The sequence below is a fragment of the Bidens hawaiensis genome, unplaced genomic scaffold (assembly GCF_021521415.1).
Source record: "Bidens hawaiensis isolate Kalapana, Puna unplaced genomic scaffold, B.hawaiensis_p1.1 tig00053805_1, whole genome shotgun sequence".
Classification (NCBI taxonomy): Eukaryota; Viridiplantae; Streptophyta; class Magnoliopsida; order Asterales; family Asteraceae; genus Bidens; species Bidens hawaiensis.
This window is the reverse complement of record NW_027499663.1, coordinates 58,098-84,219: the sequence shown is the minus strand read 5'-3', so window position 1 is coordinate 84,219 and position 26,122 is coordinate 58,098. Positions and strand designations below refer to the sequence as shown.

The following is a 26,122-nucleotide window of genomic DNA, read 5'->3' as shown; positions in this document are numbered from 1 at the left end:
ATTTGGGACACACAGATATCTTAATACCAACAAAACCGAGGTCTGAGAGGTAACCTGGACTATATCATTAGGCCCTTCAAAAATCCGCCCCTGTCGGTAACCCGTAGTTGAGATATGTCCTAATTCGACCATCCTTACCTGCAGTAACAATCGCCAAACCCCACGTGTGTGGCACATCAAACGCAAGGGATGGCAACACCGTTGATATGCTTTTAATGTCACACCAAGGGATGGCGACCGTCACATTTTCAGAGAAGAAATTTTCGCTTGATAAGTTACTTTTGGCTCTTGTGTACGGTTTATCAGAGCTAACATGGTTCCAAATGTATATGTTCGAGTCGTCTCCGACTCCGGCAGACACATGTGTTTTCCGTCCGCTGTGAAGGATGCAAACATCTGGCTTCCAGAACTCTTCTTACCTGTGTAAGAGCATTCTCAATTCATCCACCATAGCATGTAGAGGTGCACAAAAAAGCCGGGTCCGGACCTGACCCGATGTACCCGACCCGGAACTGGTTCCTACCCGTACCCGACCCGCGGGTAGGACCAGGTATAGGATTTCTCCCCGAAACCATACCCGGAACCGGAACCGACCCATAACCGGTGGAACCGGAACGGAAATACCCGGTCAAAACCCGAAAAAACCTGGAAGAGCTGGTCAAAACCCGGTCAAATACCCGACTATAACCGGAACCGGTTGTTACCCGAACCGGTTTGATTTTTGTTGACCATACCCGGAACCGGTTCCTACCCGGTTCCGGGTTTAAATAATACCCGATTTTGTGCACGTCTAATAGTATGTCAGTGGGGTTTTCATGATACATGGAGTGGTTTAGGATGTTGTGAGTGAATGATAACGAAAATGTTGTGACTTTTCTGTATATTTGAAAAGTTTCTGTAGCACCCTTTAAACTTTTTAATATTTGTTTAGAGTGGTTGTGAGTATATTAGAGAGTAAAGGTAACGATAAAGGTATAAAACATATTATTTAATTGAACATGAGAGAAAAAAAATACGATGATTTTTAGTGTTCAAGGGTGTTGTGAGTGAATTAAAAAGAAAATTTTATGATTTTTATATATATTTGAAAAGTTCATGTAACACCCTGTAATATTTTTAATATTTATTAAAAGTGATTGTGAGAAAATATTTAATGATAATTATATAAAATATTATAATTTAACTAAAAACAAAAAAAAAATATAGTGTTTTTTTAAAGTGTAATTTTGAACCTAAGATAGAGGAAATAGAGGAAGAGATAAAAATGGTCTCAAAGGTACACTATACCTTTAAATTTGCCGACAACATTAACTCCACAAAGAACCCTAACTTTTGAATCCGCCGATGAAACTATAAATTTCCTTGTATCGGTTGGACAGAACTAGAATCCTGTTATTTGTCTCGGCCATTTCTTTCTACACAGTACACTTACACGGGTATCGATTTGCAATAGTTTATCTAAAACATTCAATAAGCGAATCAAATCAACTCAAAACTCTAAAGCTATCCTAAAATAATAAGTATTGTACCTAAGATATCGTAAAAACTGCAATTTGTATCTAATGTTCCAACAATGCACCCCTAATATAATAAAACCATATCTTCATTAGTTAATGTTTTAAGAAATTTAGGTTTATTATTAGTAAGAATTAATTAAGCAAACATAAACCAACCTTCCCATTTGGAAAATAACACACGGCGGTCACGATTTCAGGGTTCTCGGTCCAATTGGTAACCTTACAACCGTTTACTTCCCAAATTCGCACTTTCCCATCAATCGATCCGCTAATGAAATGATTTTCATCCACAGGATTAAAATCTATGCAAGTAACTGTAAACATAATCAAACTAATCAGTGAACTCAATCTTTAAAAATAAGAAAGAACTAGTTTTGTGACCCGTGTGTTAGGGCGGGGCCTAAAAGCATTGAATTATGTCCTTACATTAGGTTCCAACCGACACTTAAGAAAACTTGTCTCAAACCCGACTCAATGTCATATATAGTGAACAACTTACCGAAATTGTTATGAGTGAAAACTTTGAGGCATTCACCGTGTCCAATTTGCCACAATCGAACCGTTTTATCAACCGAAGATGACAATAGATACTACATCATCAAGTCCAAAATACATATTCAAGATTTAAAGGTAAATTGGATGTTAATAATAGTTTATTCTCACTAGTAGTCACAAATTAAAAAAAATGGCTCTCAGTGGTCCCATGTTAAAAAAACCTAACCACGTGAAGTTTTTTTCGAGTTTCAAACTGATTATTTAGGGCTTTTGATTGGAAGTATGATACAAGTCGATTGATAAAAAAAATTAGCTCAAAACGGCTTGATTAGTGCTTCAAATCGGGTGTTTGAACATCCTGTTAACAATAATTAAGCTTTTTTTAGCATCGTTTCGAGCTAAGTTCTACATCAACTGACTCGTATCATCAATCCGACCAAAATCCCTAAAAATATGTTTGAAATTCGAAAAAAAACTTAGCGCTGTTAAGTTTTTTTAACGGAGGGGCACTGGGAGCCAATTTTTAAAAGTCTGGGATCACCAACGAGAATAAACTTTGCTAGGATTATTATCAGGAATATCAGCCAATAACATTTAGTTGGGATTATTAATATCTAATTTTTTAGATTTAAAAACATACTATAAAAAAGTTGTTTTACTAACCCCTTTTTTTATCACGAAAGGGATAAGATTTCACCACCATGATCATGAAACTCATGAACGGGTTTCTCTAGTATTCTAAACACTCTTGGTGGCATGATAACACGAGATGATTTCTTCATTTTCCCTTGCTTTATTTTATCTATTTTAATCGGGGCTAATTCAGAGCGATGATTTGTCTCGTATTCAGAAATCGCCCACACACGCACAATATTGTCACTACCCGCGCTTGCTAAGTGTCTACCATCGTGACTAAATTTAAGGACCGAAATGGTCCCATTATGCGCTAAAAACTCTTGTGTGGCATAAATTAATGATAACTCTTTGGATTTCTTTTTATGTGTGTGTACGAGGATTTCATGAGCGTATGTAATACCCTTTTGACAAGTGCCAAAATTTACACTTTTCTTATTGGAATTTCTTTTACTAACCTTTACCGATACAGATGACGCTAATTCAGTTGCTAGATTGGACCAACGAGACAACGATGGCTGTCTGATTATACACGCGTCATGATCGTGTTTAACAGATGGGTTTGTTTCATCCATAACGTCAAGAAAGTTATCTTTTACTTGATTGATTTCTTCGTCCTTCACAAGCCAATTAGAACTCAAACCTACCGATTTAAGAAACCTATTACGACGTTCATTGACACTGACGAGATTACCCATCCAAGAGTCATCTTTAAACACGAAAGTCCAACCATAGTCGGACAAACGCTCACAATCTAAGTCAGACAATGAAACAAACATCTCATGGATCATAGCCGTGTTCTCACCATAGAATCATGGTGCACCACTATCAATTGTTGTCATTGCTCTTATTTCTCTTGATCTCACGGTTTTAAACATTTTATACTCTTTTACAAATAAAGCGCTAAAAGGTAACTTTGTTGCTATAATTGATGACGAAATATAATTAAATTGATTTCTATTTTACCAGTAATTTAAAGTCAATTATGAAAATTAAGAAAAGGGTAAGAACATACATTTTCCAAAATCAATGATAGAAAGAACTAGAAACGAAATTGAATCGTTTACATCATATTTTGGAAAAATATTATGTAAAAATAAATCCATTTACATACTTAAAAAATTATATCATTCTAGCAATCTATATTCAGAAATAATTGTTAAATGATACGTCATATTCCATGTAGCACTTACAATACGCATACATATGCGATGAATAATATTTTCATGTCAACTATTTTCATATAATCAACAAATAAAGCCGTTAAAAGGTAGATGTGTTGTTAAAATTGATGGTGAAATATAAACCGATTTCTATTTTACGAGTATTTCTAAGACGGTTACTAAACTTAAGAAAAAGTATAGATAGACATTTAATAAAATCTGTTAGGAAAAAGTGTAGATATGGACATTTTCTAAAACCGATTTTAGTAATGTCTATTTTACACTTTTACTTAATTTTAATAACTGACTTTAAATCACACGTAAAATAGAAATTGGTTTATATTTTATCACCAATGTTAGCAACATGGTTACCTTTTAACGACTTTATTTGTATATATATACTGCCAAAATATTATATTTTTTTATATATGTAAATGTATTTATTTTTACATAAATATTTTTCCTAAACTTGCTATAAGCAATTCCATTCCGATTCTGGTTCTTTCTATCTTCAATTTAATACATTTTTAAACTTTGTTTTAATTTCAGTAACCGAGTTTAAATTATGCGTAATATAAAAGTAATTTATATTTCATTACCAATTGTAGCAACACGGTTACCTTTCAATGACTTTATTTGTAAAAGAGTATAAAATGTTTGAAACGACGATATCAAGAGAAACAAGAGCAATGACATTAAACAACAGTGCATGATGGTTCTATGGTGAGAACACGACTGCAATCTGTGAGATGTATGCTTCAATGTCTTACTTAAACTTGAAACGTTTGTTGGAGTTTAAGCAACGATAATATCTGACCTGGGTAACTTTCTATACGTGATGAGTTTTGAGGAGATAATCCAAAGTTGATGACTGTTTTATTGTTGAATCTTAATTCATATTATCTTTTACAGAACTCAAACCTACATATTAATATAATATAATATAATATAATATTTTAACTCATAAATGTTGACTCAATTGTTAAAACGGATACTAAAAGTTAAGACGGATATAAGTTACAACTTTGTGTTAGTCAAATGTTAAAACGGATTTGTAGGACTCATAAATGCATGTAATGTTTTTATTTTTGACTTTTTATATTTATAATTTTATCTAACTATATTAATAAAAAGAAAACAACGAGAACATTGTAGGAGCCTCACATTCAGTTCTGGTCCTTTTATTTTTCCGATCTCTCTTCTTATTTATTCTAGTTATTCATGGGTCGTGGGTCATGAGTCAAAACCATTTTGATATATTGGTTATAATTTCCTTTCTAATTGTTTAATCTTGCATCTCATTCAATATAGTTATACATGAGTTACGGGTCAAAACAATATTGACAAATAGTTATAATTTTCTTTCTAATTATCTAATCAGTTATTTCATTCACCAGAGCTATTCATGAGTCTAAACAATTTTGGCAAATGTTTTATATATAAACAGATTTTCTTAAATTTGTAAATTTGAAATTGTAGATTACCTATTGTTGGTATTATAATTTTGTTCATTTCTTTCAATAACGAACTTTATTTATTTTTATCATTTAACAAATCTTGTGTAATACAAGAGTTCAAAAGCTAATGATTGTATAAATGCACAAATGGCATAAAACAAAAGCGAATTTTACAATGATTTCTAGCAACCGACTTTATATCAGGCGCATAATAGAAACTAACTTTCGTTTTATTACCGATTTTATTGTTGACCCCATAATACTAACATCTGGTCTCTTTGTGTAATGATATATCGACAACCAAGTCGAAGTTGTTAGATGCAATTTTAAGTTGAACATGTTTGTATGTAGGGATGAGCGTTTTCAGTACTGGTACCGAATTTTGTACCGATTTGGTACCGTCGATACCGAATCGGTACCAAGTTTTTGGTTTTCGATATTGGTACGGTTCCGGTATTTCTCAAATTTTGCATGAAATATCGAAACCGTACCGGTACCTAACCGAACATTTCGGTACCGATACCAGTACCAAATATTTCAAATTTTCGGGATCAGTACCGATCAACACCGGTACCATCCCGAGCTCATCCCTATTTTGTATGTATTAAGAATAGGGCAAAGTCACACACATTCAAATAGGTTAATTTCAATTTTCAAATCTTCGTTGGTAATTGTATGTTCGGTTGGTCTCTAGCTTCTTGCTAGAAACTCCTTTCTATATAAATGGTTATCCTTCAAAAATATTCATCTAAAGATTTTATAAACTACATTTATTTATAAGTATGAGTTTAATTCTCCCCTACTCACTTGTGGCCTAGTGGTGGGAGGTTTGGGATCTCTAGTTCTTCATTCAAGTTCGATCCTCACTTATTGGTGAATATTGACAATATATGATTTGAGATATACTTTACGAGATTGTCAGTTCGAATCCCAAGCCCACCTGTATTTTAGTCTCACCGTGTGTTTAAAGAGTTATGCTCTTGTGATCAGTGTTGACACAACGACAAGAAAATACAGTCTTTTCTCATCCCTTGTTTTTTATTTTTTTTCTTAAAAAAGGCATGTGACCAATAAAAATATCTAAAATCATCCATGTTGGAGCTGATCGTTCGAATAAAAGAAAATATTGAAAAAACAATGAAACTGTATAATACGCTTGAACATAATAAAAAATGTATTATATAATTGTCGGTTATCACAGTTATTAATAGGGATGAGCAAAATCGGTCCCGAAATCGGTACGATTTGGTACCGTTGGTTCTGAATCGGTACCAAGGTTTTGAGTTTCGGTACCGGTACGGTACCGGGACCGGTATTTGCTGAATTTTTACCTTCAATACCGGTCCCGTACCGGTACCGAACCAATATTTCGATACCGGTACCAAGAATTCACGATTTTCAATACCAGAATTTTCAGGATCGGGACCGATCGGTACCAATATGGTCCCTATCTCATCCCAAGTTACTAACATATAATTGGTTCTTACATGAAGATTCGTCTCTCTACATATAGTAACTTATATAATTACATTTTATCTTTATTTGATATTAAATGTTACCAAATCCGTTCTTGGATTATATGATAACTTTCAACTTTGTCGTTGAATTTATGAATAGGCTATGTGTAACGGAGGGGCTATAAAATGGAGCCTTTTACGTCATGTGGCGTCCAGTTAATAAGGGATGAAAATTTGTTTTTGAGGTGTAATATATATATATATATATATATATGTATATATATATAACACACACACACAGGATTATAATAACAATAAACCCTTTTTCCTTTCCGGCGACAAATCCCTCTCGTCCCCCGCCCCATTTCGCTCAAAAATCGCCCGGGGGTTGGGGGGGGGTGGGTTACACTTAGAGCATCCACAACAATAACACTTTAACAAACCGCCACGTCACCGTCACATCAGTTTTCAAACTTTTCTTAAAAACCATACTTTTTTCCACAACAATAAAACCACTACAAACCGACACATCATCACATACAATTTTATATTTTATTAAAGTAAAAGTACTTTTATCATATATTTAACTACTTAATTTTAATTACCTAAAAATTAATTTGTTAACCACCTAATGAATAATGTTTTTAAAATTAAAAATTCCCCTAATTAATAATGTTAACACACAACACCTCTTTTCTCTCCTCCTTTCATTCTAGATCTGGGTACATAAAGAAAAGAATATTTGAAATTGATCTCCCCATTGATTACCATCCCCTTGAATAGAGATCGATCTTCCTGTCCATCATTTTCACCGGACTTTGGAGCTACAATGGTAACGTCCGATTGATGTTAGTCCGCGACTTGCCAACTGGTCTCGGACCTCGGGCAAGCCACCCCGTTGTGAATGCTCTTAGTCATGAGATATACAATTTTTGTAGTCTCTTAACTGTCACCATCTGCTTAGTTCTTGTTTTAATTTTTTAAAAGTTAACCAAAGAAAAAAAAAAAATAAAAAATCCTCCAATAAAATCACCTTTAAATCATTAAATGTGACCTTTTTCAATAATTTTCTTTCCCATGTTAAAAACGTTATTCTCTTCCATTAAAGGTTATAAGTATGAACTTTTATTTGATATAAGTTCGAAATATTGTATGTATATAAGATTTTTCTAATATCTATTTCAATAATTGCATGAAAAATAGTATAAAATAGCATAAAAATAGTCAGTGAGTTTTTATCTCAACTGTATTAAACGGGTAGTAAATATTTTGACAGTAAGGTCTTAGATTCAAATCCGATTCCAACTGAATTTTTGTTATGTGCCATGTCATCCGTAGCAACCATGCATGCAAAGATGACCATGGAATAGTATTGTTGCATTATTTAGTTTGTTTACTGCGTTATATTCTATACTTTTAGTGAGTCTAGCAGGGCCGTCTCGTGGGTAAGCTAAATAAGGCTATGTCTTTAGGCCTCCAGTTTTATAGGATTATTTTATGAGATTTGGAAAGTAGAGTTCTTTTAGAATTAGTAACTCATTAATGGGCCACACACTAAGAAAGATTGTTTCATATCAATAATCGTTGCATATCATCCATATTCTATAATTCGTGTATACTCTTTAACGCTATACGCATAAAGAAAAGAAAAGAAAAATGTCTCAACATTTTAGTTAGTTTAAGGCCTCCGAGAACGTTGAGCCGGCCCTGAAGTCTAGTCATAGGGTTATTGCTAGTAGTGGGTTTTAATTAACCGAGTCTATATAACCAATCATGATTCATGAACTTATTGTTTTTGATACAAATGAAATGATAATGAATTAGTCTATGTTCTTTCTATCTTTTATCTGATTTCATTTATTTTCTTAGATCACTTGATTAATTATTAGGTTCATATCAATTTTGTCATAATGGGCCTTCGGGCGGCACATTTTTCTTAGGATAAGACATGGTGAGCTTGAACTACCTAGCGTTATCAGGACTCGGGCGTATGAAGTCTCTTTTTACCACTGGGTTCAACCACCTTGAGTCAGTGGTGGAGTTAGAAAATTTTCTTATGTGTTCGGATTTTTTGGTGCTCGATTCGTTTTTCCGGCGCCAAAGTTTTTGGTGCTGTGGTATCGATTCGTTAATGATGTTACCAATTTCGGTACACCAGTACCCGTTTTGCTCATTCCTAAATTTGTGGGTTCAAATGTTTTTTTTAATGATACCGGATTCGTTCGCCGAATAAAAAGAGGGTTTGCTTGTTAGTTTCACACTACAGGTTGTATATAAAACCGAAAAAAGACCGGATCGACTGAATCTGGTGTACTCATCATGGTTCCGCCACTACTTTGAATAACCTAAGTTTATTCGTTAATGGTTAAAAAATTTTTAAATGTTTCAATTTATAAAAGAGACAAGGAAAGAATATATGTAACTGAAAAATAATACGAGTATTTATTTATCCCGTGGTTACAAGTTGTTCACATTACCCAACAGAATATAACCCCCAATACAAGGGAATGGACAGATGACAGTAATAAAAATATGAGTTCACAAGACAAGACAATTCTCTCTGTCACACCAACACTCACACATCACCCTCCTTTTCTTATACATTTATTTTTATAACAACAATAAATATACAAATAGTTCTATGCATAAACCAGGACAAGGGTCTCAATTCTCTGTTTGTTGGCATGGGTGGCTCGTGCGAGCTGCATCATCGATTGGGGTATATAAGTTTCGGGAACACAAACATTTTATATACATATTACATATATATATATGTATTTTTTTGTTAACTATAAGGTTATTTGCAATGAGTTATGAGATTATTAATTGCTCAGAATGGTTTCTGCTTATAATAAATCAGTCAATAAAAGTTTTATCCATGTACGCTAGCGATAAAAATTTTCATTAAGACCTACGTTTGGTATGTTGTACCTGTTTGGAGTATATAAGGGTTTGATTGTGATTTTTCGTATTTAATATATAAAATAAATTCTCCAATCATGTTATTATTGAATAAGTACTAAACGTTTATTCAAAATTAAATAATATAACATTCAAAACTCAAACCAACAAACAAATCACTTAAAGTCGGCGACCGAATTAGGTTTCTTCAATACTATCTTATCATTAAATCGACGACTAGTTTAATACATGTACTAATTTGGTACCGTCACGTTCATGTGCAAGTACCGATACCCAAACTAATTAAGGTTGTTTGTTACTCGTACCGTTACCGGTTTCAAGATTATCGAATATTTGGAAATAAAAAAGCAAAGTGGTATAAAAACGGGTAATGTACCGAAATACCCGTACCATACCGTACCGAAAAATTTGGTACGAGTATTGTTACGTGTTTTATTAATTTTTGGTATGAAATTATGAATACAATCGGGTACAGATACAAATACGGATACAGGTACCGTCCCAAAATACAAAATATTTTTGGATTCTCATTAAGAAAAGAAAAGATTTTTTATGTAATAATAAGGCAATAAGAGCATTCTCAGCCTATTTTCTATATTTGTGTGAGAGGGTTTTGTAAATTATGTAGTATGGTTATGAGTGGTTGTGAGTAGAGGAGAGATAAAATGTTATATGAGAAAGTTAAATTTGGGATTTTACTGTTCATACCGTATAATATTTTCTAAATGTGGTTGTTAGTGAAAGAAAGAGAAAAGATAATGATAAATGTATAAAAAATATTATTTAATTAAACAGGAGAAAGAAAATACAGTGTAATTATATGATATATGGTAGAGAATGGGTTTGAAATGCTCTAAAGGCGACAACATACAATGCACGTGATCTGCAACAATTTACTGCACACTTTTTAACTTTCTCTTTGTACTTTCTTTATCTAGTCCAATCACTGAATCAAAAGCATACACACAATTATTTATTATTTATTTACTTGATCCATTTCATACTATAAATGGTGAATATTGCACTAATAATCCATGTAATTTAACTATTTTACAATTATGATTCCTAGACTTTAAAAATACAAACTTAGTCTAAACATTTATTAATGGTTTACAGATTTACGTTATCATATTAATCCCAGTTGATGGTGTAAATGAGCCAAGTCAGTTTGTTTCAAGCTCGATTACTAAAGTTTGAGCTTTAGCTTGGCTTGTAAGTTGTTTTTCAAGTTCGAACTCAGCTCGTTCAGTATATATCAATTATTCTTACACACACGCACACATATTATTTAATTATTTTCCTAGTAACTTTATATATAACAACTTTTAAAAAAATACATAACAAATAAAAAAAATATACAAATAATAGGCTTGCTTATCAAAATGAGCTTATTTTAGACTCGTGCTCGGGCTTGATTAGCATACGAGCATGGCTTAGGCTGGCTTGCACCTCTAATCCCAGCCACATCTCTCTCTCTCTCTCAAACACACACTTTTTCAACTAAACTAACCGAGTAACCGAGATTAACGACGGAGAATAAACCCGGCCCTCTCACAATTATTTAAACAAAATTTGCAGTTATTAAAATACAGGGACGAAACTGTCAATATAATCAAACCACAAAGACCAAAATTATACAAATTTCTTTTATATATATAAAAAATATTAAAAAAACCCATTTTTTAATTAATTATTTTTATATCTTTCTTATTATATATTACCATTAAAGACTCACTCTCCCACTTGTGCATTGATTCAATGATGCTGATATTACCAAATAGTATAACGACCCAAAAAATCCAAAATTGAACAAAATTGAAGCTTACCCAGACAAGATTCAGCATTAAAGATAGCTTAGATCTCAATTTTCAAGCAAAAATATTATTATTGTCATTGGGGCATTTCGTCGAACAGTTGGAGTGCATTCTTGAATTCTACCATTTACAAGATTCTGATTCAATTTCTGTCTTTTGGGGTTTCAAAAGGACAGCAAGAGTGTATCGAATATGATTGCGAATTCAATTTAACAAATTTTTGGAATTTAATAATATTTTTTTGTTGGAGTATGAAGAACAGAGTTGTTGTGTTTGGAGTGGTGTTTTGGTTAGTGGTTTTGATATGGATGAATGTTTGTTCTGCAACTCTTTCTCCTTCTGGTGTTAATTATGAAGGTTAGTTTCATATATTTATATTTTTTTAATATTAATTTTGTAATTTTTAATGGTAATTAAGTATTTTTTTAGTAATTATGGATGTTTATTAGTGGCTATGGTAGATCTAGTAACTCTTTATATATATATATATATTAATGACTCGTGTATTACACGGATTAGATAATAAAAACGTTGTCGAGTGCTGACAACGGGCGCGAGTGGCGGTGCTAAATTTAGGGGTGCAAACGAGCCGAGGTCGAGCTCGGCTCATGAGTAGATTTTCAAGCTCGAGCTCGGCTCAGGCTCGGTTCGTTTACTATTTATCAATTATTTTTATAAATTACAATTATTTTTATATATTTTTTTTCTATTACAACTTTATGTATGCAATAATATATATTGTTATTTTTATTTATCTTTTCATAAATATATTGTTTAGTTATATTTTTATTTATTTTTTCATAACATTATTATATTAGTTAATAATTATTAAAAGATTATATAAATGATAGGCTCGAGCTCGATTAGTGAAGCTCGGGCTCATTCTTTTAACATTCATATTACTTTTAGGATCGAGCTCGGGCTCGGCTCGATCGAGTTTTTTAACGAGCCGATCTCGAGCAGCTCGGCTTGTTTGCACCCTTAGGCCGCTAATGGGGTAGTGCGAGCCAGCTCACAGCTGGGAATGGAAATGAAGGGAATGAATATGGGATGACAAGGGGTGACTGGTCAGGTCTAGTCAGCAGGTTCAGTTAGCGCTATGTGCTATGTGACGCAATATGATAGGATGAATTTATTGATTGGCTTCAACCACAACATATGCCTAAGGATGCACCAAAGAGTGATACATGAAAAAAAAATTAGTTTTTTATGCTTATTAATAATTGGATGTTTAGGTTAGTTTATTATAAATAAATAAATAAGTAAATGGGTCAAGCTCTGTTTACAAAACAACCTTGAAAAAAGTGTTTGGATAAACTTATATATTTTAATAAGGCAATAAGTTGATAACTTGTTTAATTAGCAATCCAAACATCCTCTTGTTTGTTAATATCTTTTATTTGTTAAATTGTTATCACGGAGTAAAGGGTATGCACCTACCAGAATAACCATAAAAATGTTGCTTGTTATTAAATACTTCCATATATATATTAACTATAAATAAAAGTTCTGCCAAACTTATAACTTAAAATGCTCTTAAAATTTAATGTTAGTCAAATATGTGCAACTTTAAGCACAAATTCAGTAAAGTAGGCAAAAATGTGAGACCTGTTTGTTTGCCTAGAATATCTGTTTATTGAGAATGAACCGAAAGGGTAAACTTGTAAATTTGGATCCACCTGGAGTTAGTCCGTTTGATAATCGACATGCGCAATCTCCAACAACTTATTTCTATAAGCTGATAATTTTTGAAATGCGCGCATCCGGCACACATAAGGCGCACATCACATGATGTGTTAACCGGTATTTGAAATTTTGAATAAATTAGACCGTTGATTTAGCAACGGGTTTGAGTATTTGATCAAAGTAAGCCATCTATTTGAACAAATCTGAGCAGAGATGATGAGAATATCTTGTATTTTAGTGTTTAAAAGTTAAAATATTATCTATGCATACTTTTTTTTTTTAATAATGAACGCCCTGCATGAGTGATGCGCATGCTTAAAACATAATACTTTCCTATAAAATGTTTTTTTTCTAAAATTATGATATCTAATGTCTTTATTGATGCAGTTGTGGCTCTAATGGCTATAAAGCAGGATTTGAAGGATCCACATAATGTTCTTGACAACTGGGATTTATCGTCTGTCGATCCTTGTAGTTGGAAGATGGTTACTTGCACCAATGATGGATCTGTTTGTGCTCTGTAAGTGTTTAACATAACACGAATGGTCTATGTGGTTATCTTTTAATGTTTCTTTTTCACTATTATCAGAGGGATGCCTGGTCAAAATATATCCGGGACTTTATCGCCTGCAATCGGAAATCTTACCAACTTGCAATCTATGTAATCATATTTTTTAGAATCAATTTTTTTGACTGTTTTTTTTAATATTCGTGTGCTTACATTTGATCTTTTGTTGTGTATGTTTAGTACATTACAGAATAATGCGTTTTCTGGTCCGATTCCGGGTACGATCGGGAAGCTATGGAACCTTCAAACTCTTGATCTTTCAGGAAATAAGTTCAGTGGTGAGCTTCCTAGTTCTTTAGGAGCTCTAAAGAACTTGAATTTATTGTAAGTTTCTATTTTATCTTTTTATACTCTTGATCATAAATTCATAATGCACGTAATAGAGGTGGCAGGATAATCGGCCCGGTAGTTAAAAATGGGTCGTTTTTAGTACATTGCGCAACAAGATGGGTCGACCGGCAACTCTTTATGTATAAAATGGGTCATTTTTAGCTCAGCTCGTTTCGAATTCTATTATAAAGCTCAAGCTCGGCTCACGAGTAGTTTTTCACAATATATTTTGACTTACAATTTTTTATATATAAAATTTTATCATAGTTTTATACGTAATAAAATTTATTACATAAACATATATTAATATATTAAATAAAAACTATATAAATAACATTCTTGTTTAGGCTCGCTAGCCAGCTCGAGCTCGGGCTCGTTTATCAAAATTTCTAATTACGGAACATATTTGTGCTCAAAACAGGCGTCTTAACAACAATAGCCTTACTGGACCTGTTCCTGAGTCATTATCTGGAGTTGGAGGCCTCACTCTTGTGTATGTCAACTTGCCTTAATTTTTTATTTATTTATTTGATAATATTCTTATAGTTGTTAAAGTTGGATCTTCTTTCTTATGTAGAGACCTTTCATATAATAATCTTAGCGGTTCGTTGCCTAAAATATCAGCAAGAACATTCAAGTGAGTTGTGTTTCAACTTTTATTGTAATTAATTATCTTTGGTTTAATCATCTCTAAATCATGCTTCAATCTAAAGTTTTTTTATTTTTTTTATTTTATCAGAATTGTAGGAAATCCGTTACTTTGTGAACATAATTCAGAAAATGACTGTTCGGCTGTTTATCCCGAGCCACTCTCTTTCTCACCAGACGGTATCACATTATCTTTCTTATAAACATTCTTGTTCAAATCCTTGTTACATGTTTATTTTACAAAAAAATTATAATATCATTTTCATCCTTTCAAAACACATAATATGTTATGTAAATGTGATTTCATAATTAACTGGTTTTGTTTTATTTTATTTACTATGGAATAATATAATTATTTTAGCGTCTTGAAAGGGTAAATACGATATTTTATTAAATTAGGGCATAGAAATAAAATTAATCATTTTTAAAAATTCTGAATGGTTAAATGTGCTTGCAATAGCTAATATAATTTATATGATAATCTTGGTTATAAATAAAGTGATTTACTTCTGCTAAAAGTAATATCTTGGTGAATTTCGAGTTTCGACCGATTTGGCATGAGTAACCCGAATGGGTCCATTTATATGTAATAGGGTAGAAATTACTATCTGTAATTTTACAACACAAATGTGATAACTTATATATAAAAATAATTATATATTAATGTTTGCTTTAGCAGGTGAATCTTCATCTGGGAATAAAAGTCGTCATTTAGCGATTGCCCTTGGCACAAGCTTTGGTGCCGTACTACTGATCGTAGTTGTCGTGTTGCTCGTTTGGTGGCGATACCGTAAAAATCAGCAAATTTTCTTTGATGTTAATGGTAAGTCATTAATGTCTTATTTACATAAACTTATATATCAATATCAATATCATCGTACTCAGTATATCCCACCAATAGCAAAGCTATGGTAGGGTCTGAGGAGGGTAAGATGTAGGCAGCCTTACCTCTACCCCATAGGGATAGAGAGGCTGCTTCCGGTGAGACCCCCGGCTCGATAGTAGTTTTGCATCAAGCCTTGGACATAAGGCACATAGCACTCAATCATCGGGACACCAGCTGATCGGTGCATGTACCCTTATCTTTCAGCTATCAACGCCACTACATGATGCCTGATTAACCGTCCGTCACTTTTAACGTTATTTTCACGAGATTAGTAAAATAACGTCAAAATTAGTGCAATTTCACTTAAGATTAGTAAAATAACGTCAAAATTAGTGAAATTAGTGCAATTTCACTTTTGACATATCAATCAATCAATCAATCATGCCCAGTAAAATCCCACCGACAGCAAAGCTATAAGTAGGGTCTGGGGAGGGTGGGATGTAGGCACACCGTACCTCTATCCAAAGGAATAAAGAGGTGGCTTCCAGAGAGACCCTCGGCTCTAAGAACATGCGTATGAAGCAAAATAAAGGAAAATAAAGCAAAATAAAGGAAATCAAATTTTAACAGTTATATAAAAACTACTACTAATTATAATAATATTAATATTATTATATAATATTAATAATAAGATCACAGTTTAACAGCTATATAAAAGCTAATAATAATAATAATAATAATAATAATAATATATGCAAGGGAAATACCATTATGGTATGTGGACTAAATAAGTTAAGTCTAAGCCCTAAGGTATTCAATTCTCTCTAAAAATCCTTAACTTTAATTCTACTTCTCCACGAATTCCTATCCTCAACCATGTCCTCGGAGAGGTTTAGGTCTATCAAATCATGCCTAATCCTCTCATCCCAAGTCAATTTCGGTCGTCCTCTACCCCTCCTCCCCTCTATAGTAATGTTTTCTACGGATCTAACAGGATTCGTCGTCTGTCTTCTCTTTACATGTCCAAACCATCTCAATCTCCACTCTCTTATCTTGTCTGCTATGTTCGCCACCCCTAATCTCTCGCGAAACACAACGTTTCTTATTCGGTCTAGCCTTGTGTGCCCACACATCCAACGTAGCATTCTCATTTCTGCAATTTCACTTTTGACGAGATTAGTAAAATAACGTCAAAAATAGTGCAATTTCACTTTTGCCATTAATCTTTTTTTAATATAAAGAGTTACTAAGTTTATGTAAATAACGTTAAAAGTGACGGACGGTTAATCAGGCATCATGTAGTGGCGTTGATAGCCGAAAGACAAGGGTACATGCACCGATCAGCCGGTGTCCCGATGATTGAGTGCTATGTGCCTTTTGTCCAAGGCTTGATGCAAAACTACTATCGAGCCGGGGGTCTCACCGGAAGCAGCCTCTCTATCCTTATGGGGTAGAGGTAAGGCTGTCTACATCTTACCCTCCTCAGACCCTACTATAGCTTTGCTATTGGTGGGATATACTGAGTACGATGATGATGATGATGATGATGATGATGAATTTCTGAATTCATATTTTTGACAACCTGATTAATGATGAAAAAAAAAGCATTGATTTTTTTGACAAAAACTTTTTACGGGACCTACCAACTTGATAGTTCTATTAGTTCTTTGTTTTTTATGTTATTTTTATTTATGTTAACAGAGCAATATGATCCTGAGGTTTGCTTGGGCCATTTAAGGAGATATACATTTAAAGAACTGCGGGCTGCTACCGATCATTTCACTGCGAAAAACATTTTAGGTAAAGGTGGATATGGAATTGTGTACAAGGGGTTACTGACAGATGGCACAGTCGTGGCGGTTAAACGGTTAAAAGATGATATTAACTTTGGAGGTGAAGTACAATTTCAAACAGAAGTTGAAACCATAAGTTTGGCCGTTCATCGTAATCTTTTACGCCTTTGGGGATTTTGTTCAACTGAAAACGAGCGGATTCTAGTCTACCCGTTTATGCCAAATGGGAGTGTTGCTTCTAAATTAAGAGGTTTGTATTATATATGTGTTACATAATTTATTTCAATAAGTTGAAGTGAAAATACATTAAATAAAGATTTTTTTTTTACAACTTTAAAAATTGATTTACATGTTTAAAAATTGGTAACTTTTTATAAAATTTATAATTATATATAACTATTAGTTGTCATATTAGATGCTACATGACAATTAATGATTATATATAATTATAAGGTTAAAAATGACGAATAAAATGTCCGATCAGATCATTATATAATTTTTGTACAGGACGGGCCGAGCGGGTTGGTCGGGTCAAAAGCGTTTGACCCGTTTCATCTTTAGTTAATCTTTTTATTGATTTTGACCGGATAGAGATAAAACATAATGTTGGTTGAACCATTTAGAAGTAAACGGGTCGAAACTGCCACCTCAGTTTCAAAATGTTGAACTTCTCGTTCGCAAGAATAATAATTTATTTGCAGCAACTTTATAATTTTTAACAACTGATTGTGGATTTATCAGATCAGATCAATGGTAAGCCCGTGTTAGATTGGTCAAGAAGGAAGAATATAGCTTTAGGAACCGCAAGAGGATTACTATATTTACATGAGCAAAGTGACCCCAAAATTATTCATCGGGACGTTAAAGCAGCCAATATATTATTGGATGGAGATTTTGAGGCCGTTGTTGGTGATTTCGGGCTGGCTAAGTTGTTGGACCACGGTGATTCTCACGTGACCACTGCGGTTCGTGGGACCGTGGGCCACATTGCTCCTGAGTATTTGTCAACGGGCCAATCGTCTGAAAAAACAGATGTGTTTGGATTTGGGATCTTGCTTTTGGAGCTAATTACGGGTCAACGGGCCTTGGATTTTGGAAGGACATCTGCTAACAAAAAAGGCGTTATGCTTGATTGGGTATTTTTCTTGCTGTCATTTTTTAGTGTGTGTGTGTGTGTGATTGTGGGTTGCAAATAAACTTGGTGGGTCGGGTCGGGTAACGGGTCAAAGTGGTTTGGGTTAAAACGCGGCTACAATCTTTTTGTTCTTTTGTTTTTTTTAATGAATAGTTAGTGATACACACACACACACACATATATATATTATATAGGATGAGTATCCTAAGAGAACCATTTGAAAATTGAGAACTTTGAGAACCATTTTGGATCATTAAAAAAACCTCTAAAAAAATTATAAAAAAAAAAAAAAATTCAAGAAAGTAAAAAAAACAAAATTCTTATATTTCATTCTGGTTTCATAAAAAAAAACTCCGTATTATACATATGTGTATAATTTCATTTAATCTCTAGTTACGTAATGTACAAATATGTATATTATCATTTACCTTAAAATTGTACATATGTATATAAAAAAACATGTATGTACATATTATACATATGTGTATAGTTTAGCTAAACTGAGACGTGTTTTTTTTCTTTCTTTCTTTTTTTTTTGTGAAACTGGGATGGTAAATAAGAACTTTGGCTTTTTTACTTTTTTATTTTTGGGTTTTTTGTGGTACAAAATGGTTCTTAAAGTTCTCAATTTCAAAATAGTTCTCACATAATCCCATACCTATATATATATATATATATATGATGGGTCAAATTGGGAAATTTTATATATGAGCTGAAACGGGCCAGGCCGGGCCTTGTTTGATCCGAAACACATGTTTAGTGTGATAATATTAAGCTAGCGTCGTTTAACTTTAATGTCTAATGGCACAGGTAAAGAAGCTCCATCAGGACGGAAAGCTCAACCTAATGGTCGACAAATCACTAAAAAACAATTTTGATGCGACTGAGTTAGAAGAAATGGTTCACGTTGCACTTTTGTGCACGCAATTCAACCCGCTAACCCGACCCAAAATGTCGGAAGTATTAAGAATGTTGGAAGGGGAAGGACTAGTGGAAAGATGGGAGTCTTCGGATAATATCGAAACACCAAGATTTGGTGCATTAGAAAGTTTCCCACAAAGATATGCGGATTATATAGAAGATTCTTCGCTTGTTTCTGAGGCAATGGAGCTTTCGGGTCCACGATAGTTGACCCGAAGTTTTTAGGCTCGTTCGGTTTGATCTTTGTTTGGATAGGTGATTTCTATAAAAAAAAGTTAGTAGTAATATTTGTGGTGATGTTTATATTTGATAAGTTAAATGTAATTTTATATGTAAAAAGAAGTAAAGAAAATCTAGTATATATTGGTTGTAGTATTTTTATTTTATTTTATTTTTTAATTGGAATTTGCTTGGGTTTTTTAAGAGATTTTGGGCTTTTTATTATTTGTGTGTTTTTAACTTACAAGAGCGTGTTTTTAAGTTATAACAGTCTGTCAGTACTCTACTAACCGATACAATATGATAAAGCTTGCGTTAAACATGTGGTTTTCGGATTCATTATATATGTTAAGTGACTTCGTATTTGAATAAACTATTTTCAACATAGAAGGGGACATGGTACTAGCTCACAGGCTCGGTGAATGATACGTACGATTCAACTTTGCGGATGTTTTGTCCAAGGGGCTGTATTGTACGTGGTTTGACGCTCTTTGGTTCAAGTTACATGTCGCTACAGTCGCATACTTTGCGGACGTGTTAAGAGATTTCACTTTCTAGAGTATAGTATACAGCTCATAATTGTATTTTCCGTTATGTGACAATTATGTACAAAAATACTATTATTTGTGGGATTTACCAGGTACGTTTGTTGTTGTGTGACGTTATATGACTCCACTTGGCATCCATGAACCTACTTCATACCTTTTTTTTATCTATCACTCAAGCATTATGCATATACTGTTGGAGTTAATTCCCGAACCGAGTTATGGGTCGGGAAGGTGGGGTGATCGATCTCATTAATTATTTAATTATTGCAGTTAGAGATAATTATCTATTTTATTTATTAGATAGAGATGAAATTTTATTTAATAGATAATTAGGAGTTTGTGTTTTACTCTAATTGTAATCGAGCCTCTATATAACCCCAAAGAATTCATGTAAGGGTTAAGAGAGAATTGATCAAGTTTTGAGTTATTTTCTTGATTAATAAAATTGGTGAGTTGTGCTAAGTATATTCTCGTGTTTAATTCGATTCGGGCCTTTATATACTAGATAAAAACTCAACCAACTCTTCTTGGTATAATTATTCTTACCTAAACAATAACCTTACTACGTATATAGTCATGTGTGTCATTTACCATATAGCTTTTGTTTATGGATCTCAAAGAGTTCAATTCTCAAAATTTTGTCAATACTTGTATTATATTGCTAATTATAAAGCTTTTTAGTAAATGAGATATCTACTTGTTGCGCAAAAACACTGAAAAACGGGTTATACGATAAGATGAGGACATAATACTTATATTATATTGCTATTATGATACTAGTTTATTAAAAATGAACCCCACCTCTCACACTCATCACCTCCGTTAAAGCTACGACGATCGGAGGTTTGGCGCCCATCCTTGACATCCGCGTGCTCGCTTTAATGCCCCCACATGGTTGATGTGGCCATCTCTTTACGTATTGCATCCACAAGTTTTATTTAGTTATACAAATGGTACATCACACATCTATTTACATATGACACCCCATATAACTTATTAATATGGCAATCATCATATTATCAAGCTACACAAACAACCTTACAAGTTTTTAATATGGTGCCAACTGATCCCGTAATAAAATGAACTGACGAAGCACACTTCCAATGCTTTAAAAACGGTACATACCGGCCGGTTGAACCAGTTATACTGGATTTCGATCAGGCAACCATTATTTAGAGCCCGATATTTTTGGCTGGCATGTTAGAACATCGTACCGTTGGTTTTTAAAAAATACAACTTTAACTGACAAACCGGTTTAAGCCCAAAAGATTTTTGATATTTTTTGCGGCCCATTTTTTCAAAAATTGACTTTTAACATAATGGATGAAATTGAAACGAGTAAACAACAATTCGTCATTCAACCAGTTTTTGTATCCCACAAATCCAAGGTTGGTTTCTTTACATATTTTGTAATTAATTAATTTCGTATTCAAAGAGCAAACTTTATATTTGACTCGATCATTGTTCATGTCAATATATCAGCATGTTTGGTGTTTATTAATGTATTTTATGGACATTTTTTGAGTTAAAGTTGTATATATATGGAATTAAAATACAAATTATTCAACCCAATTCAAACTCCAAGTAAATTTCGATTTAACCGGTTGTATAATTTTCAAACTAAATCTGATACAAATAAAAACTAAATTTGATACAAATAAAATACCGATTTTTAAAACATTCCTAGTTTCTTTAAAGCAACTAGTTTGCTAGAAATCATGTTCTTTCGTTGACTTCATTTATTACCAAAGTTGACTAACCACTAATCATGCTAATTATCATTTACATCTTTTAAATTTCTTTTACATCTTTTGTCGGTAGTACACATTCACTTCCAAAGGGTATTTCCGTAATTTCACACACTGTTCTCTGCAGCCGGTCTATCTTGTTCTTGTCTTCCAAACAAAAAAACCACTTCACACACTAAACACATCACACAACACAAATCTATGTTGTTAGATTTCATATCTTCCAAACATTAATCTTTCAAAACCTTGTAAAACAACCTTATTCACACACACCCTTCCTAGTAATCTCCAAAACAATTTTCACCCTTTTTTTTTCACTTTTCATTTTATTTTATTTTCACACACACACAAACACCTCCACTGTGTGTAATGGTGTTATTACTTATTACATCCATAAGTCTATAACCATGAACTTGAAGAAACTTGTTTCAATATCAGATCAGTTTCCATATTTTCAACATCTCAAAAAAAAGGTAGTTTCTGGATTTGGTTTTGGCCTTGTGTCTTTTTTTATTTTTTTATGTTTTGTGTTCTTTAATGTATCTTTCAAGAATCCCATTTTAATAACTCTGTGTTCCAAGGATTTAATAATAATAATAATAATAATAATAATAATAATAATAATAATAATAATAATAATAATAGTAAATCCCCTTTTGTTCAAAATCCTAAGGGTAGTTTTGGTAATTTTTCTGAAAAAGATTTGGATTTGGAGGGTACCCATTTGAGTAATTTGACTAATAATGTGAAAAATGGAAGCTTTGATTCAAATATTGAAAAAAAATCTAATCTTGATGATACCCTTTTGAGTAATTTCACTAATAATATGAAAAATAATCTGAAAAATGGAAGCTTTGATTCAGATTTTGAGAAAAAATCTGATCTTGATGATACCCTTTTGAGTAATTTTACAAATAATGTGAAAAATGGAAGCTTTGATTCTGAAAGTGAGAAAGATTTGAGTAATTTGACAAGTGATGTGAAAAATGGAAGCTTTGATGGGATTTCTGCGAATTCCGGTTTCGGTTTAAGAATTGGTAGTGGTTCATATGAAGAGTGTGATATTTTTAATGGGAGATGGGTTAGGGATGATACAAAACCGTATTATCGGGCCGGGTCGTGCCCGCATATTGATCGGGATTTCGATTGTCATCTTAATAAGAGGCCAGATGAGGGATATGTGAAGTGGAAGTGGCAGCCATTTGGATGTGACATCCCCAGGTAATATGATTGATTATAAATTATGTTATGAGTTATGACTTAGGCCATGCGTAGTGAGCAATAAGTTGGATGGATTTTGGCCAACCCTCGGGCGATATTCGGCCTTTTTTTTAGGGGGGGGGGGGGATTTTTGGGCTACAAACCGCTACACCCCTGAAATGAATATAGCCCTTCTGCTGACGTGGCGCCACGTGTCGAAAATCCTCCCCATTTTGTAGCCATCCACTACACATAACTAAGGAATTGTTTGATTTGAATATAATATTATTATATCAGTTTTTTTTGCAATTGCATAATCTTGAATGGTCAATAGCTTAAACAAACATTTGAGTATAAGTTTGCTAGATTTCCTTATTATTGTTTATTAGATTGAAGTGTTCACACTGTTCTTTGTTTGACTATGCATATTTATTATTTAGTATATGATCTTGCTTAGGTTAACTTTTGGGACTAGTTGGATATTAAGTACATCTTTAGACATATTCATTCTTTTAGATACTTGCTTTTGATGCTTATATACACATTAGAGTATAGAGGTGGCAATATATTAGTTGAAATACCTCCAAAATCATTTTATTTCAAAAAGCAGATCATCATTGTAACCATATAGTTTTTTTAAAAAAAAAATCATATTATAAAAAATAAATTATTGATAAAGTTCAAGAAAAGGTAAAGACAAAAAGTGTCTTGTTGGCCCGGCCCGACTCATACTAAAAATTACTCTTTTGACCCGCCCATAACCGGTCCATATCATTCTATAATGGCTAGTTACTTAAACTTGTGACAAATTGATTATATAACAATAATCTTAATTTATTCATATCGTGTTTAATGTGAATTTCAGTTTAAATGCAACTGATTTTTTGGAGAGGCTTAGAGGGAAGAAGTTGGTTTTTGTAGGGGACTCGTTAAACCGCAACATGTGGGAGTCTTTGGTTTGCATACTAAGAGATTCTATCAAAAACAAAAAGAGAGTTTATGAGATATCCGGAAGGCACGAGTTCAAGAAAAAAGGATTTTACGCTTTCCGATTTGAGGCAAGCTTTCCAAACTTGTTATTTTTACAAATTACTACTTATTTAAAAGATAATATTGTGAAAAAAATTAATATAATGTAATATGTTATTTGAATATTTTTTTTTAACTTGGATTTGTCTAATAAGTTGTGTAAATGATTCTGTTTGTGTAGGACTACAACTGTACGGTTGATTTTGTGAGTTCTCCGTTTCTTGTTCGAGAAACGTCTTACAAAGGCAAAAATGGTACACTTGAGACGTTAAGATTAGATTTGATGGACAAAACAACCTCAATGTACCATGATGCTGATGTTTTGGTATTCAACACGGGACATTGGTGGACCCATGAGAAAACCTCGCGAGGGTGAGAACAATATCTTTTCTTAAGAACATGTACCTTTTTATGCTAGTCGTGTTGGGCTGACTCGAAACACTTTTTGTTTAAAAGTTTAAACCTTTAATAAACAATTAGTGTATCATATATGATTACACAAAATTATAATATTCCAATAATAATTTGACATTTCAAAAAAAAAATGAATTAGGATATTCTATGCACTAAAAGTACACCTTGAGCGACACACATTTGGCCCATTAGAGATAAAATAGAATCCCGTTAAAAGACGATTCTACCCATTTAACATTACAATTTGTGTTTTTTCTGTAAATTTGCAGAGAAGATTATTACCAGGAAGGTGATCATGTGTACTCGAGGCTCAAGGTTCTTGATGCATACAGAAGGGCGCTTTTGACGTGGGCCCGATGGGTGGATGAGAACTTCGACATCAATAAAACACAGGTTATCTTCAGAGGCTACTCGGTAACTCATTTTAAGTAAGTTTAACTCTTATTTTATGTTTCACATCTCACTTTGCTCTTAACTTTATAGTAGTCTTTGTTTTGACTTTTCTGGTCAAACCCGTAGAACATCATAATTTAATTTTTTTTTATATTTTCTAACAAAATTTTGAGAACCTCACTAATATCTTTGACTTTGTTACAGAGGAGGCCAATGGAACTCGGGGGGGAAATGTCACAAAGAAACCGAGCCAATATTCAACACGAGTCACCTAACAAAATATCCTTCAAAGATGAGGGCTTTCGACAACGTGCTCAAAGTAATGAAGACTCCTGTTATATATCTAAATATTAGTAGACTAACAGATTATAGAAAAGACGGGCATCCATCGATTTATAGGATGGAATACAAATCGGTTGAAGAACAAATCGCAGGCGTACGGTCCCAAGATTGCAGCCATTGGTGCTTGCCAGGTGTGCCTGATACATGGAATGAGTTGCTATATGCATCTTTATTGAAAGTGGGAAGAGGGTCTTGGAAAATATAATGGAAAGAAGAATCAAGATTTGCATAAAGGTTTGACATTTGTTTAGTTAAAAGAATTATGTTGATCACTTGTGAGTTATGGAGTTGTAGTTGACTTTTACTATTTTGCTTTATATAAGTAGCTATATAGATATTTTGACTTTTGAGTGAGTTATGTGCATTCTTTGGAAATCAGAAGTTAAGAACATGAAAACTACATTAAAACCTACCATTTTTTTAATATAGTAAACTGCAGTTTTCGTCCATGTGGTTTGTTCAAATTTACAGTTTTCGTCTAATAGTTTCAAATTTGCGATTTTCGTCCTTGTGGTTTCATTTCACTTGCAATTAAACCCGACTCCACTAATCCCGCTAAGTCTGGTTGTTAAAACCATCAGTATGCCCCTCACGTGAGGGGCAGTTTTGTCCTTTTTCTCCCCAAATAAACCTTAATTCTTATTCGTAAGCCCTCTCATGTGAGGGGCTGTGGTGTATTTGGAAAAAAAAAGGACAACACTGCCCTCACGTGCATGACACACTGATGAATTAACGACCAGACTTAGTGGGGTCGGGTTTAATTGCAAGTAAAATGAAACCACATGGACGGAAATCGCAAATTTGAAACTATTGGACTAAAACCGCATATTTTGACAAATCACGGGGACGAAAACCGCAATTTTT

At 33.2% G+C, this 26,122-nt stretch overlaps 1 protein-coding gene and 2 pseudogenes across 3 annotated transcripts; 2 read left to right on the top strand and 1 right to left on the bottom strand.

Moving 5' to 3' along the window:
- Positions 1–76: 76 nt before the first annotated feature.
- On the bottom strand, positions 77–3,436 carry LOC143600215 (uncharacterized; annotated as a pseudogene).
- Positions 3,437–11,507: 8,071 nt separating this feature from the next.
- LOC143600216 (protein NSP-INTERACTING KINASE 3-like) lies at positions 11,508–19,617 on the top strand. Of its 2 annotated transcripts, none has more exons than XM_077077966.1 (11): positions 11,508–11,815; positions 13,532–13,664; positions 13,734–13,805; positions 13,893–14,036; positions 14,464–14,535; positions 14,620–14,679; positions 14,782–14,870; positions 15,370–15,513; positions 17,218–17,559; positions 18,051–18,445; positions 19,255–19,617. In XM_077077966.1, exons 1-11 carry the CDS (start codon positions 11,710–11,712, stop codon positions 19,570–19,572), a joined length of 1,875 nt encoding a protein of 624 aa, XP_076934081.1. In that variant the 5' UTR covers positions 11,508–11,709; the 3' UTR covers positions 19,573–19,617. The 2 variants fall into 2 exon arrangements, with proteins under 2 accessions (XP_076934081.1, XP_076934080.1); XM_077077965.1 differs by having other exon boundaries at positions 15,367–15,513.
- A 2,596-nt stretch (positions 19,618–22,213) lies between these two features.
- Positions 22,214–25,637, top strand: LOC143600217 (protein trichome birefringence-like 2; annotated as a pseudogene). The gene is made up of 5 exons (XR_013147435.1): positions 22,214–23,101; positions 23,946–24,138; positions 24,291–24,481; positions 24,793–24,951; positions 25,121–25,637. The product of XR_013147435.1 is annotated as a protein trichome birefringence-like 2 (transcript).
- The last annotated feature ends 485 nt before the right edge of the window (positions 25,638–26,122 follow it).

Coding starts and splice junctions, on each gene's coding strand:
- LOC143600216 (XM_077077965.1), top strand. CDS start 11,710: ATGAAGAACAGAGTTGTTGTGTTTGGAGTGGTGTTTTGGTTAGTGGTT. Junction 13,665..13,733: donor GATGGATCTGTTTGTGCTCT/GTAAGTGTTTAA, acceptor CACTATTATCAG/AGGGATGCCTGGTCAAAATA. Junction 13,806..13,892: donor CTTACCAACTTGCAATCTAT/GTAATCATATTT, acceptor GTGTATGTTTAG/TACATTACAGAATAATGCGT.